The sequence below is a fragment of the Fringilla coelebs genome (assembly GCF_963513975.1).
Source record: "Fringilla coelebs genome assembly, chromosome: 5".
NCBI classification, from domain to species: domain Eukaryota; kingdom Metazoa; phylum Chordata; class Aves; order Passeriformes; family Fringillidae; genus Fringilla; species Fringilla coelebs.
The window spans coordinates 22,410,838-22,426,488 of record NC_140033.1 but is presented as its reverse complement, the minus strand read 5'-3'; the positions used below and the strand labels follow the sequence as shown (position 1 = coordinate 22,426,488).

Here is a 15,651-nt window from a genome sequence, read left to right as displayed (position 1 = left end):
GAACTTTGCTGGATATTTACTGTCTGCTCCTTGCTAACATCCCATGGTACTCACAGTCTTTTTCTTACTACATGACTGGACACACATTTGTCCAGTGAGACCAAATGGGGTCAAATCCCATCACAGGGTGGGTGTTTCTCTGATTATGGGATGTGCCCTGGGGTCACATGAGGAGATGTTGCATCACACTTGCCACACACTGTCAGCAATGCCTAAAATGAATGCAAATCTTGTCATACAACCTATAAAGCATCTCTCAGATGATGCAGACACAGTGATTTCAGATGAGGCCTGACTGGGAGTACCACTTCATTTGTAACACCATGCTATAAACAAGCACTCTTCTAATACTCTTAGAGAAGGCTGTGTGACTAGCCAGCCAAAAGGCTGGACATATCACAGCTCTCTCCTGTATATTCTAGCCATACACAGGCTGACTCTTGCCCTCTCTACCAGATATACTCTGCCCATACTATAAACTAATCAGAAGCCACATACGCCTCTACTGACTTGGATGCATTCCTATATTTTCTATAGATCATGTTATTTTCTTTAGGTTTTAGAGTGTCTATAGAATGGAAAATTCCATAACACTAGACCCTTTTAACTTTGTTAGTTTGATTTAAACCTCTTTTTTTGAGTTTTCCAAATAGAGTATCTTTGAACAGCTATCCCTCTACAGCACAAAATAATTGTTATTTGTTGTCCTGCACAGAAGATCATGTCTGTTATAAACTGGGTATATTGACAGTCCCAATACATTTTTGTGCTTTACTCTGCTCTTAAATTTGAAAATTTCAGCTTACTAGTTTGACATTTTAAGGATTTTTTTTCTCTATTATTTATAGAGACATTTTCTAACAGAGAAAATTTCTTTCTAACAGAGAAAATGTGACCAGTACTGGCCTGCTGAAGGTAGTGAAGAATATGGGAACTTCTTGGTTACTCAGAAGAGTGTTCATGTACTTGCCTATTACACTGTGAGGAATTTTACTCTTAGAAACACCAAGATCAAAAAGGTTTGTGACATCCTAAAAACACAAGTAGGCAAAAGGACGTGTTAAAAGATGCTCAGAATATTTTTAAGGCAGTTGCCAACTCTTTTCTGCTGTATATGTGAAGCTATAGATCTCAGCCAGCCAAGATGCTTGTGAACTTTAGTTAATTTCACCAGATAAACAAACTCAGAAAATTGTAGGACCATCAGGGAAAAAGCAGTGATCACATTGGAGAGCTGATGTGGACCTTGCCTACCTGGGTAGCAGGACGATTCATTTTCAGAAAGAGAGCAACTTGAAGAAAATGTGGTATGACTTAAATTATCCACCTCATCTCTCCATTTTCCTTTTTAAAGACAGGTGAATAAAACCAGTATGATCTCAGCTCAGCAGGGTGATGTTAGCTACTTTGAGGAGAATTCTACAAACTTAATTTATTCCAGCCACATAGATGTCTGAGACATCTAGCCTCTCACCCTCCCTGCATAATTAGTACATAATGTTTGGCATTTACTATCAATTAATTATTCTGCCTGTTTTAGGAACCAATCTCTGAATGAGATGACCTGCTTTCTGAAGGCATCCCTGCCTCTGAGTTGCCATGGAGGAAGGGAGCTTAGAAAAGCAGCCTACACTAGGCTACTTACCTTGTAGATCAGTAAAGCTGGATGAGATGAATCCTGCTCTTTCTGTTCACTCAACAGAGGAGCAGAGTGGCAGGAAGAGCTGGTGCCTCTTGAGAGCAGCTGTAATTTGTTACTCTCCAGTGCTCTTAATCTTTCTCTATTGCTTTCTGAGACAGTGTCAGGTCATATTTCCACTCAGTGGGCAAGCTGGTAAGACAGAACCACTGGTCCTTCCCCTTCTCTTTGAAGGCTGGAATATTCAGAGCCAGCTGGCACGCTTTGAACTAAATAGGGACAGTATAGTTCAGCAGCTGTCAGGTATGGAAATCAAATGAAGGAAGATTTGGGCTGCTTACATGTGGAATTATTTTTTTGTTGTAGGGCTCCCAGAAAGGGAGGTCCAGTGGCCGCATAGTGACTCAGTACCATTATACCCAGTGGCCTGACATGGGTGTTCCAGAATATTCCCTGCCCGTTCTCACCTTCGTGCGGAAGGCATCGCATGCGAAGCGCCACGCTGTCGGGCCCGTTGTGGTTCATTGCAGGTGTGCTTTCTAGTGCTGTAAGGTTCACTCCACTTTTGTTTTGCAGAAGAAAAGAATTTTTCAGTGGTGGGTTAAGCAAAATTTCACTCTTGCATTTAACAATTCCTGATGGAGTAAGATTAACTTCTTAGCTGATATTCTTATCTGATATTTCTCTCCTTCATAAGGCCAACTAATCAATTGTGCCACTTCTGTAAATCTGTAAATCTCCATAAACAAGATGATGCTGCTGCTCTGCACTATGTTCTTTTTCTTTTTTCTTTTTTTTTGGCTTAACTGCTTTTACTTCTATTTTTTTTTCACATTTCCGTACTGTTATCTTGAATGCTATGAGCTTACCAGATACACATGTGGGGATAATTGTTTCATTTCTGCAAATATATTGTTAGGATGCTTTTGGCTCATGCTTTCTTTGGTGCAGGGATACTCTGTAATCCTAAGAGGAGCTCTGTGCACAAGAGAAGACTCACTCTATTCCTGGCTGAACTACAACTCTGCTGTTTTTAACATTCTCTGGGCTCTAGGAGTCATTTGCAATGGAGGAGCGTTCTGGGGAACGGTTGAGGTCTGCATGTGCCGCAGTGTGCAGGCAGGTGTTCTGTCAGTGCTCTCTGAAACTGGCAGCTCAGGGAAAATTGGTTAAAAAGGGCTTGTAGGGCCTGGAATGACTTCACAATGCCCAGGAAGGACCGGGTTGTTGTAAAATATATAAGCAGGTTCTGGTTTTCCACTGTAGTACCTCACCTTTGATGGAACATTTGGAAAGAGAACCTCCTCATGAATTCTGTCCTTCTGGAGCTGACACTGAGAAAGCCAACAGGTAAAGTCACCTCACAAATGCTGCAAATGAAGATATTTTATTTGTGGGATGATCTAATCTGACTGACATCTGTTTTTAGCTTGGAAAATTAAAATTCCATATCTTGTTGTTCTGCTGCTATTTATATCCTGGCTGTTCTTCGGAAATTCAAAATTTCAAGTCTGATATTGTTGAAATATTGGCAATACATTAGGAGTCAATTAAATTGAGTTTTTAAGAAGTGAATGGTGGTAAGTTGTGTGGCTTCAGTCAGACCTCTCCCTTGGGTCACAAGTATAACTCACCTCTGTCTGTAGGCTGAGTTGTACAGTTTTTAGCTAAACTGACCACATGCGCTATGGAATTTCAAAGGAATCATCTCACGTTTGAAATATAAATTTTATTTATATTTACAGGCAATATGGAAGACACAAATGATGAAATTCATAAAATTTATTTTAGCTGTTTTTATTTGGTACTTTCCATGTTTTGTCTTTCATAACAAGTACAGACAGTGTCTGGTAATCTTGGTACTTCTTTGTGTCTAACAGGGTATTAACAACCTGGACCTTTGAGTTTCATATCATACTTATTTAGACAGTTTATTACAGCAATCTGATCTCACTCTGCCTATGCTGGGTGCCCCCTCTGTGGCAGAAATAAGGTGACTGAATTAGCATGTATGGACTGAGCTGGATCTGCCCACAGGGACCATGCAGACCCAGCACAGTGCTGCTCTCAAGTTACATGTACAGTGTGCATAATGTTCCTTCACGTCTTGGAGGGGAATTACAACGGACTAGTTCCCATCTACGACTAGATAACAAAAACTGACCTCTTCACCTTGTACTTCCTACCCAGATATTTTATAAGTGAAAAAGTTTTTCTCTAATTTTATGATGCAGCTGGTTTTATACTACGTTAATCGGAGTTCATAACAGGAATGAGTTGATTAACTCTTTCTTCTCTATTTCCCATTTTTAAAAACGGTTTCAAAAATTGCTTGCCATCTTAACTTTGTCTAAAGAGCACTAAGCTTTTTTCTTTTACAGATATACTCTCAACAGTTCTGCCATTTCCTGGGTTTATCTTTGAAATCTCCTGTACTGTAGTGGGTTTTATAATGCAATTTTTGCTTTAAAGTGGGGTTTCAACATAGAAGAATTTGAATATATTAACTGTGCCCAAGTGCTGACATATACCACCTTATCTAGATATACTTGGCAAAGTATCCTAAGGAATATCAGAAGGCTGAAAATTGCAGACCTGCAGGAAATCCCTTAGTTCTATTTCGGCCAATAATTTAAAAAACATTTGACAAAATGATCTTTAGGTGTCTTCTTGTACAAAGAAAAAGATTACTATCAGCCTCAAACCTTTAACAAAGTATATCATATAATGAATTCGTTTTGTAGAGGAAAATCTTCCGTGTGCAGCAGTTTGTTGAAAAAGCTATGTGTATGGAAAATTTCTTTACATTAGTGTTTTACTTCAGGCTCAAGACCATTTTTTTGTTTTATAGTGCTGGTGTTGGAAGGACAGGCACATACATAGTGTTAGACAGCATGCTGCAGCAAATTCAGCATGAAGGGACAGTCAACATATTTGGATTCTTAAAACACATACGTACCCAAAGGAACTACTTGGTGCAGACTGAGGTAAGAATAAAATATAAATAGCATGAGACTGTTATAAACTTTCTGTTTGCAGGAGGAGAGATAATGCAATCCTCTTGCTGGCACCACCAGTCATCAGACCAGATTTTCCCTTTTTCTTCCCTTGGTTTTATAGACACCCTTCTAGGCACACTGAGAGCAATGCATTGGAAATTACCTTTCCTTGGGCTCTTGTCTGTTCAGTAAGGAGGACTCAGAAGGAAGCCTGTATAAATCATGCTTCCTATAGCAGTGCTTTCTTGGCAGGACTTGTGTTTTTGTCATGGAACTTTGTGAGGAAGCACCATTGTCAGGCATTCAGATCTTCCCTGAACCTCATCAAACAGTTTATATTAGGCAATAAAATATGCTAAAAAAGCTATTTCAGACAGAAAATTTTATATAGGTGCTTTAAACTGAAGATTATATATAGAATATTGAAAGACCAAGAGAAAACAATAAGGGCAACAGCAGGGCATTTGAAAGCCTATTTCAGGTTTCAAGAACAGGTGGTTAGATTCCCCAGTGCCTTTCAATAGAAAAAAAAGTTAAGCAACAGCTAGGGTACTTGTTCCAAAGCATGTGAGAGAGAAAATAGAGAATAGCAGTAGGAACCAGGGGTAGGACTGGCTTGAAAATTTTACCCAAGGCTGTGCTTGCATTTTTACCTCTATTCTGTTAACGTGAGCTATCACAGGTAGTGAGGATTTGGTATTAAATCATACATATATATATGTGTGTGTATGTATTGCAAGTGTAAGTCAATTGTGCTTGTAATGTGTGTACTGCCACTGCAGAGGGACAGCCTTCACTACAGAGGGTCACATTTGAGAAAACCCCTGTGAAAAAATACTGACCCCATCAGAAGTGGCAGCTTAACCAGAGGAGTCCAGGGGAATCTGAAAGTCGTGAGAGCTCAGATGTTTGGTTGTGTTTTCCTAGGAGCAGTACATCTTCATTCATGATGCTCTGGTCGAAGCAATACTCAGTAAAGAAACAGAAGTCCCTGAGACTCACATTCATGCCTACGTTAATGCTCTCTTGATACCTGGACCAACAGGAAAGACCAGACTGGAGAAACAATTCAAGGTGAGCTCTCTGAGACAGTAGTGTGAAAATCTTTGGGTTTGTAAACCTGAATGACTTAAAAGTAGGTATCTCAACACAACTTTCATCAGCTTTCACTACCTAAAATTTAACTGCTGAGCCTAAATTAAGATTAAATTTATCAAATGAATGCAGACAATTGGGACAGAGTTATTTGCATACTCTTAAACAAGGAATCTACCCAAAAAAAAAGAGATCATGAGAAATAGGACAGTAAGTAGATTTTGGAAAATTTAACTACATGCCTTTGCAGGAAGACCTCAAAGAAACAGCAGTCTGGAAAGTTCCATTCTGGCAGATTTGTCATGAGCTATATTGATCAATCATTGTATTCCCCTCAGTGTACAGCACTGGCTAGATGACAGACATCACCTTCAAGCATACAGTTATTGATCTAGGGTTCAAGAATAATTTGAACTGCTAAGAACAGTGAAGAAAAAATATTCTGGTGACTTGCTAAGTAGTTTAGACAGATAACTAGATAACTAAAGTTAAGAGAGACAGCAAACCTGCAATATAGGCACCCTTCTGTTTAATGCCACTTATGAAGGAATGGCTTTTCTGCAGTTACCTGACTTTTTTTTAACTTCATTGTTTCAGTTACTGAGCCAGTCTAACACACAGCAGTGTGATTATTCAACTGCACTCAAACAGTGTAATAGAGAAAAGAACCGAACCTCATCTATCATTCCTGGTAAGCTTCTTCAAATCCTCAACAAGAACTGAAGACATCTGCATTAGTTCGGAGCAATGTTCTGTAAAGAACATTACAGCGAAGAAGTGAATTATGAATTACACATAGAAAAACAAAATAGATGGCTGGATAGCACTTTGTCCCAGTTGATGGAGCCCAGTGTTATAATTACTGTGAGATGTGAGATAATTGCTAAAATATTATAAGAGTCATTGCAACATGCTTGTGAATTCATAACTTTTTTTACAGTGGAAAGATCTAGAGTGGGTATCTCATCACTAGCTGGTGAAGGCACAGACTACATCAATGCTTCCTATATTATGGTAAGTCAGTTAATATATTGGTGAAAAACAATGAACAGCTGTTTTCAGAGCTGCCATTTGGCTGATTCAGGATGGCACAATCCTGATTTTGAAAGCTCGTTTTTTCCATTGTTCACTCTGCCTGAAAGAGTTACTTCCCCCAGGAAATACTATTACCATTATTACTGGTTTCAAGTTTGTTTAGGTGCATTGTATTTTAACAATCTGTAGAAACAGAAATCACATCATAGTTTTAAAAACTGGTAAAGCTAAATGCTTTATGGAAAGATTTTTTGAGATTAGCTAAATGTCTAAATATGTTAACTAACAAGTGAGTTTTTAATAGCTGTATTGTGGTTTGTCTTCCTACCCGCTCATCTTACAGTGCTTTTGCCACTGGCATAGCCTAAGATACCATAGTTCACAGCTTTCCATTATCTTTTTGCTCTGTGGGTTTTCTTCAACTCTTTCCCCCTTCAATAGCTGAGAGGGAGGAGTAAATGCCTCCTAGGCATTCAGGAAAGAGATGGCAAATCTCTGTGCTGTGGTATTTGTACATGGTCTTTTAGGTGCCTTACTGCATAGGAACTCTCTTTCATGGTAAGAGATTGATCTGAGATATCTGTACAAATTAAGAAACTGCTTGGGATTTTTGCAGATCTTTCAAGTATTCTATTATTTGGTCAGGTAGTCAGCTCCTCTGGAATTATGGATAATATATTTTCATTCTGAGTTGGCTGTTTGAGACTCCTCTGATCTCTTTTTTCACAATTTTTTTTTAAGTCAATATTTTTTCAATGTAATTGAATCTATTCTTTTCACATGGAAAATATTTAAGTGGAAGTTTTATATTTTTCTAATATTTTCAGGAAGCCAAAAAAGGAACGAGTGTGCAATGCATTTTGTAGGTTCTCGCTCTGTCCACTAGAAGCTTTCTTTAAGCATTAATACTTGGGCAGCAATTTCAAATATGTCTTTTTTTTGCTTTTTTGTTTGGTTTTTTTTTTCAGGGTTATTATCAAAGTAATGAATTCATCATTACTCAGCATCCCTTACTACACACTATCAAGGATTTCTGGAGAATGATATGGGACCATAATGCCCAGTTAATAGTCATGCTTCCTGATAGCCAGAATATGGTGAGTTCTGTGGCTGATTGTTATGAGTTTATGTATGAATTTCATTAGTATTACCATTTTGAAATATGCAGGATATGAGAAAATGTCTTAGATTATGCAAAAAAAACCAGTTAAAATTAATAATAGCAAGCTGAGTGTAAAATCCCAAAGTAATCTAGCAGAAATCTAGAATTCCTTGTCCAGGCAGATTGTGATTGGAATGAAAATGTATTGAATCAGTCCTCTACAATTTATACAAGGAGGCAAACAGCAGAAGAAACCATGATGCAAGGTTAGTTTTTGCTCCACGACTTCTTAGTTGCAATATGGCTTCTTTGTCATTATTAGGTAAAGGAAGAAGTCTGAAGTTGTTTCTCACCCAGCAGCAGCTGGTGGGACCTGGGCAGGGCCAGGAGCACCAGTGGCCAATTTGATTTGTCAGTTTAAATCTAGATGGCTGGATTGATTATATATGTGACACATTATGTATTATGTAGGATTTTGTATTTTAAGAGCTTAACATTATTTACTTTTATGACTCCAATATTGTTTTTTTTCCTGGAGGCTGAAGATGAATTTGTGTACTGGCCAAACAAAGACGAGCCTATAAACTGTGAGAGTTTCAAAGTCACCATGATTGCTGAAGAACACAAGTGTCTGTCTAATGAGGAGAAGCTCATAATCCAAGACTTTATTTTAGAAGCTACACAGGTAACACTGTCATAAGCATATACTTTTTTAAAGGTAATGCCCACATTTTTTACATTTTCAATGCTAAATTACTGATAAAATATCCATGCCCTAGAAATATCCATGGAGGGAGTAATGTCTATAAGGTAATATGATGATGTGGTGAATAGAGTAGTTCAACCTCCACAGCGGTGGGGTTCTGCACCTGGAGGCTGAAGCTGGAAAAGAATAAAGGAAAAGAATAAAGGAAAAGAATAAAGAAAGTCAATCTTTTACAAAATTGATTTACGGGGTTTTTTGTTTGTTTTTTTTTTAATCATTTAGGATGACTATGTACTTGAAGTGAGGCATTTTCAGTGTCCAAAATGGCCAAATCCTGATAGTCCCATTAGTAAAACTTTTGAACTGATCAGCATCATCAAAGAGGAAGCTTCCAGCCGTGATGGGCCCATGATTGTACATGATGAGTAAGAGCTGCACTTTTCTGTTTGTTTTGATGTTTTTCTGTAGAACCATCCTTTCACTGCATGAAAGCAGCTGAAACAAGGCACAAATTCTGCACTGAACAGTAGTGGTGATGCTTCTGTTCCAGCTGCATCAACAAGAGAAACATTTTTATTTTATCATACTTCATTTCAGTTTTATCATTTTGATACTCTAGGTGGTTATCAGGTAGGTCACTAGAGGGGTGGTCAGTTAAGATTTCATTGCCTTTTACTGAAAGGATTAACTGTTTAGATGAGGCACCATACCGTTCTCCAGCTGTTCAATAATGGCAAAAAATAACAAAACGTTGAAACACTGTTTGGAAATGTTTGAAGGACCCAAACCATTTGGTTATTAGAGGGTTGAAGAGAAATAACTCTTAAGAAGTTGTAGCCAGTTGCTGTGAAAGTTTTTTTAAGCCAGTGCTGGGCAGACATATTTCATGTTTCATGTTTGTGATATTGTCAATATCACAATTCATCTTACTGGTTTGCCCCAGAATTTGTATTTTTTCCAGCTGTAAAACCTGACCCAGTTTCTAGAGTTCTGTTTTGTTTTACTTTACAAAGGCACGGAGGGGTGACAGCAGGCACTTTCTGTGCATTGACAACTCTGATGCATCAACTGGAAAATGAGAATTCAGTGGATGTTTACCATGTAGCAAAGATGATAAATCTGATGAGGCCTGGAATCTTTACAGACATTGTAAGTAATAAGCAAAATGTGCACTTTTTTCCTTATGTGTGACATTTGATCTTAGGGCAACATTACTGAACTATTTTGCATCTTAGTTTCTGCATGAATTAATCAAAACTGTCTTCCAGAGGTGCTGTAGAAAAAGAAATCTTCCTGGAAAGAATTCAGATGACAAAAAATTGAGAAAAAAGCCAACAGACAAATAGTGACTCTAATCCTGTCCCCAAATTTGCAATTGACTTTAACAAGGATCAGAGTCAACATATATTTCTTTTAAAATACAGTTTTCTCCCCTACCTTTGCTGTGCTCCCTACTGTTGTGCTTTGCATACTGTACAGGGGGAGCCATTAGTCAGAAAATAATAAAGCTGCTATGTCACACAAAAAATTCTGGAGCACAGTTCATTTACAGACTGACATATCAGCTGTTAATTAATTTTGAGCAACAGTGCCACAAAATAACTATTTCTGCCAACATCCTGAGTGTACCCTCTTTTCTCCTCCAGGAACAGTACCAGTTTCTGTACAAAGCTATTCTCAGCCTTGTCAGCACAAGACAAGAAGAAAACCCTTCAGCATCTATGGACAGTAATGGCTCAGCTTTACCTGATGGAAATGCAGCTGAAAGTTTAGAATCCTTAGTTTAATTAGCACATCAACTCAAACATACACATCACTGCACCACACCAATCCATTCCCATTCTTATTTTCAGTTTTATACTTTGGGTGGGGAAGACCTGTTCAGTCACTATATATATAATCAGACCCCAACCGTTGCTCAAACCAAGTCATTTCTGTTATCTACAACTTTACTGTGGAACTTTTATCATTAACAATGTGTGCCTTTTCTTGAAAGATTTCTTGTAATACATTGTTACATTTGGGCTAACTTGATTGACTTTTACAGTGTTTCTAATAATTGAATTGTGGTATGTTTTTTCAGTATTAGGTTTTTTGATTTTTCTGGCTTCACTTTTAACTTAAAATTACCATATTTATAGATGTTAGGGAATCCTCAATTACAAACATGTCATGGGTTTAGTATTTGGTTTATTCACTGTATTTATAACAATTTACATTTGCTAGAAATGCAACTTTTAATATAGTAGAATGTAAATAAGATACTGTTCTGCATAACATTCAACATTTTAAGACTTCGATTAGACATTTAGAATAGTAATCTGATACTTACTGTAAATACTGCTACTTCTGTAGTGATCCATGGACCAAATTTATATTTATAATTGTAGATTTTTATATTTTACTACAGAGTCAGTTTTCTAGTTCTGTGTAATTGCCTTGTTAAAATGATGTAGTCAGTATGTTTTTACTTTAACAAAGTCTTCTGATATATAATTGTGCATCTGAAGCAATTTACCTTCATATAGCTGCATGTGATTTTAACTTTTTGTGGGAACTAGAAATCATATGTTTTGAAATGAAAACTTTTTATGAGACTAACACTGTACTTGGCATTGTTAAATTGTTTTTACCCCGGTATTGCAAAAATAAATATAAATATCCCAGTCTGTGCTTAGTAGTCTTCCAGGCAGAGTAAACAGTCTGCGCTGTCATGCAGGAGAGCTTTTACTTACAAGAACAAGGACTTAAGGCTGGTCTGCAGACAGCTGCCCTTCCTATGCAATCCACGAGTCCAGGAGACATTTATAGAATACTCTTATGTTCTTTAATCTCTGCTCCTGCCCACACCTACAGTGTCCACATTAGCTCCTTCTTTAGCCTTTCCTCCCCTGTCTCCCAGTCTGGTTGCCCACTGGGCTGTCCCAGGTGTCCCAATCGCCTCTGCTGGCCCCTCCCAAGACACCCATGTGCCAGCTTGGCTTCAGATCCTTCATTCGGCTGCTGAGCCCTTTGCTGCCTCCTTTGGCAAGGCAGCAGCCAAACTTCAGGAGCAATAAAGCAAGCAGACTGCAAGAGCAAAACCAAAATGTTTCAAATTGACCTCAGTCATTTTCTGGAACCTTCAGAACTGGCAAGAAAAGATACTGATTGTACTGAAGGCTGCACCACTGAGGGGCTGGATGTTCATTTAAATGAAATTAAAATTAAAATGTTCATTTAAAACTAGCGTGGGCAGCACGACCAACTATTTTATCACTTTATACAGTATATACAGTTGCTATGTAGAAATATGAGAGCAGAAATACTGTTCTGGAGTAGAATGCACAGAAAATAGTGGATCCTCTCTGAGATAAAAACTAAGCATGGGAAAAGAGAGGTCTGATGAGAGCTTGAAGATGTTAGTTGAGTAGAGTAGGTGTAAGGGAGTTCATTGTGTCATCAGATAGATCTAGACCCCCTCAGCAGTGTGGGATTGAGGAGAGGTGGAGCTGCAACAAAGCCAAAATAAATTCAGATTTAAAGGAATCTAAACAGCAGAATCCTCATACTGTTGATACATGAAATGAGCATGAAGGTCCTAGATGAGGAGACAGACTGGCACAGCCAGCAGTGAAGGAGATAATTCTATGCTCTTACCCTCTTATTACAAGAAAAATAATCATGTAGACAAAGCAATGTATCACCAAATCACAGGGATGGGGTGTAAGGTTGGAAGGGACTACTGAAGGTCATCCAGACCATGTAACACAGGGGGGTTTATAAAACTGTGTTTAAATATTAGTGTGCTTGAATTCTCTTTTACCTTTCACCACTTCTGTTTGTAGCCACAGCAGTGCAGTCCCGAGGTTATGGAGTGCTGAACCCATTTGACTCGGGGCCCTGGAGGTTTCCCCTTCCCCATCCAGCAGAGCTGTGTGCAGGATGCCAGGGCCCTGGCAGCCCAATGCTGTGCAGCTCCAGCCAGGGAATGTGCAGGGCACACGTTCCACACAGGGAGACACACGTGCATGCACACACACAGGATGGTGCAAATGGGATTCGTGACACAGAGAACAGGACTGGGATTTAAGAAGGGGCAGGACAGAGGGCCATGGTCAGACACAGGGCATGAAGGGGTGAAGGTCCTGGCCAGCAGCCAGCACATGCACATGCCAGCACCTTTTACTCCTCTTCTCTCCTCGTTCTGTGCCTATTACTTCCCTGTTCTCCTTAGTGCCTCTGTTTCTCCAACCTTGTCCATCTCTTTGCAGGTAAAAAATGTTCTTACCTAATTACTTTCATGGGTCTTAGCTTTGCTACCCCATACTCAAATGTGAAACCCCAGATGCTGCTGCTTAGATCATCTCAGCCACAATGGTGTTATCAAGTTCCCTGGTACTTCTTACCTCACAAGCCTTTCTTTCCAAAAGGTCTCCACCAGAGCTTGGCCTTCCCTCACATAACTTCCCATGAACTGCCTGTGTAGCACCACAAGACTTTATGGCACCCTTCCTGACTCCTGTCAGCTGCTCATTCTTGCTCTCTCCAGCAAGTTTCTCAGGATCTGTGCAGGTAGCTCAGCCTTGGGCCAGGGGTACCAGCCATGTGCCTGCCACAAGTATTCATTTCTTTAGGTCAAAGATATAATTAGTTCATTAAATAATTCAGAGGGAACTTACTTTTATGGGCTAAAATATCTTTATTCAGGCTTTATTTTTTTTAAAATTATTTTATTTTAAAACCCTGTGGTGTTTGCCATGGTTGCATAATTGGTAATTCTGAAGTTCCAGAAGAACAGGACTGCAATAAGACTCCTAAGTGCAAGCAAAAATGCAATGTATCTCTTGTGGAGTTAAGTGCTGTGAATGAATAGGGTCTACAACTATTTTAAATTGCTGAATTTGGGGGTTGACAGGAGTTTAAAATGTACATAATGGGTGCATTGCCCCAAATGATGCACTTTTTTAAAGAATTACACATACACATTTTTCACAGTGTTCAGGCACAAATTTGGTGCACATGAAGGTGTGTAATGGTTGTGCTTTGCAAAAAGGATTATTTTCTTTCTCAGGTGTCCTGAGGGTTCCTTACTATTTCTTCTAAAGCATTCAGATTTGCTGACAGACTCCTTTTGCACATCTAGGCTAACAAGAACAGCAATATTGTGTACTTCCCCCTTCTTATTCAAAAATTATTGAAAAAAATTTTTGCTATCCTAATCTCTAGGGGTGCACATACCAGAAAGGTTAATTGTGATTTTATGGCCAATTGCAAACCATATTTCATACCCTTATTAGTAGATCCCATACTTCTGCACTTCACCACGTTGGCACCTCGTGTGCTACTTACTCAGCCTTTTCTTCTGGAAAACTGGCTTGTTGCCTCACATTTCAAATAACAAGCATGAAGTTACCTTCTGCTAATGTATTTACAGTTTCATATAGCTGTATATACAAAGTAATTTTTTGACCAATTAATTCTGTTATGTTTTTTCAAGCATCTATGGACCAAAAGCAAAAAAGGGATCCTCCTTTCTAAAATCCCATCTTGACATAACTGTTCCTTTCAACCTAAATTTTTTGCAGACATTTTAAAATTGTAATCCAAGGAATCAGCTGTCATTCAAAGTTTCTTTCAGAGATGTTTGTAATCACATTCATCATCTTAGCATGCTGACAAGTTATTTAAAACATAAGTGCTTAAGATAATCTCTTTACTCACACATATTGGTTCTGATCTAGGAAAAAAATAAGAATCATAAAAAAATCTTCTATAATCTTCAACTGTGATGGATTATAGATTTTAATAAATGCGTGTCAGTTCCTCTCTCAGACAAAGGCCATATTCTAATTAATTTTTTTCTTATAATCCAAGCCACAGACTCGAAAGACATATAGCCTGCCTATTCAAACTGGGTCAAGTGTGGAGAAGATGTTATGTATCTCTGGCAAAAAGTAAGATATTAATAAACAACATCAGGTTAGGCTTTTTTCTCTACAAAGCTGTAAGTCATGTGTGACAGGAAAACTTGATTAGTGATCTTCCTCCTAAGAATCATAAAAGAGTTGAGAGTTTAAAAAACAAAGAAAGAGAAAACAAGTAATTTACTATCACCAACTTTTTAGTGATTGTGATATGGAGATTTAATACCTATAGAAAAGCTTTACAAGGATCAGTAGTAAGAGGTGAACAGAACTATTTGTACAGCAACAAATCAGCTAAAGATTTCAAAAAATCATTGGACTTCAAAAATCAGTTGACAAAACTTGTTAGCAATGTTTTATCACAATTCTGGCTTTAAAATTCTTTGCTATGTCCCAGGATAACGTGAGTAATTTCAGACAAGTTGAAATCCTCCGTGGTAAATGCTTACTTCAGGATGAGTTTAGCAAAGTTAAACTCCTTTCTCTCTCATTCTGAAGCATAAACAAAGCACAGCTGGGGAGGAGAGGAGCAATATTGTCTTGTTGGGATTAAAAACAGAAACAAAGGCCCCACTGCTACCCTAGGTCTGAGGTATCATAGGTTACAGCTTTAGTTTTCACTGCTTGATGCAGCAAGGCCCATGTCTGGCCATCCACTTCGCACAGGTTTGTGCTTTGGTGGATTAGGGTTTCAAAAGCACAAGAAGGAAGAGAAGTGTCTCTCACAATATTTGGCCACATCATGTCAGACTCCCCTCCATTTCAAACTGCATTCTTGCTTTTTGAAGCCAAAACAAGTCGGGGGGGGGGGGGGGGAACCCCTCTTACGGAATGGAATTCTTATGGGTTATGGAATTAGTTTCTTTGTTTCTGGAAAGTCACAACCTGGACACAGTAGTTTAGTAGGAATATATTTGAGATGGTCTGACTTGCCTTGATAAATTTTGCTAGACACTCACAGCTAAATTTTTCTCTCTGTCTTTCTATCTGTCTTCTTAGTTCTCCAGTGTAATCACAACCACCAGAGCCCATTTTTTTTCCCTCCCATAAACAGCTATTTTGCGTTGTTTGCACCCTTTTCCAGCAGTGTCACTTTTGTACTCCAGTCCCTCCAAGGGATATAATTCTCACCTGTAGGAAAATCTGGGGCTGAGAGAGTGTGAAACACA

The 15,651-nt window shown here is 38.6% G+C and overlaps 1 protein-coding gene across 1 annotated transcript in view; it reads left to right on the top strand.

Annotated features, from left to right (window-relative positions):
• Positions 1-10,363, top strand: part of PTPRZ1 (protein tyrosine phosphatase receptor type Z1) — a gene marked incomplete at both ends in the record, with an annotated part of 129,725 nt that extends 119,362 nt beyond the window's left edge. Inside the window, 11 exons of the mRNA XM_084206122.1 lie at positions 885-1,019; positions 2,006-2,169; positions 4,491-4,626; positions 5,566-5,712; positions 6,331-6,424; positions 6,674-6,747; positions 7,737-7,865; positions 8,409-8,555; positions 8,859-9,001; positions 9,590-9,725; positions 10,223-10,363. Coding sequence (XP_084062248.1) covers positions 885-1,019; positions 2,006-2,169; positions 4,491-4,626; positions 5,566-5,712; positions 6,331-6,424; positions 6,674-6,747; positions 7,737-7,865; positions 8,409-8,555; positions 8,859-9,001; positions 9,590-9,725; positions 10,223-10,363 — 1,446 coding nt within the window. The remainder of the gene's footprint in view (positions 1-884; positions 1,020-2,005; positions 2,170-4,490; positions 4,627-5,565; positions 5,713-6,330; positions 6,425-6,673; positions 6,748-7,736; positions 7,866-8,408; positions 8,556-8,858; positions 9,002-9,589; positions 9,726-10,222) is intronic.
• Between the last annotated feature and the right edge of the window lie 5,288 nt (positions 10,364-15,651).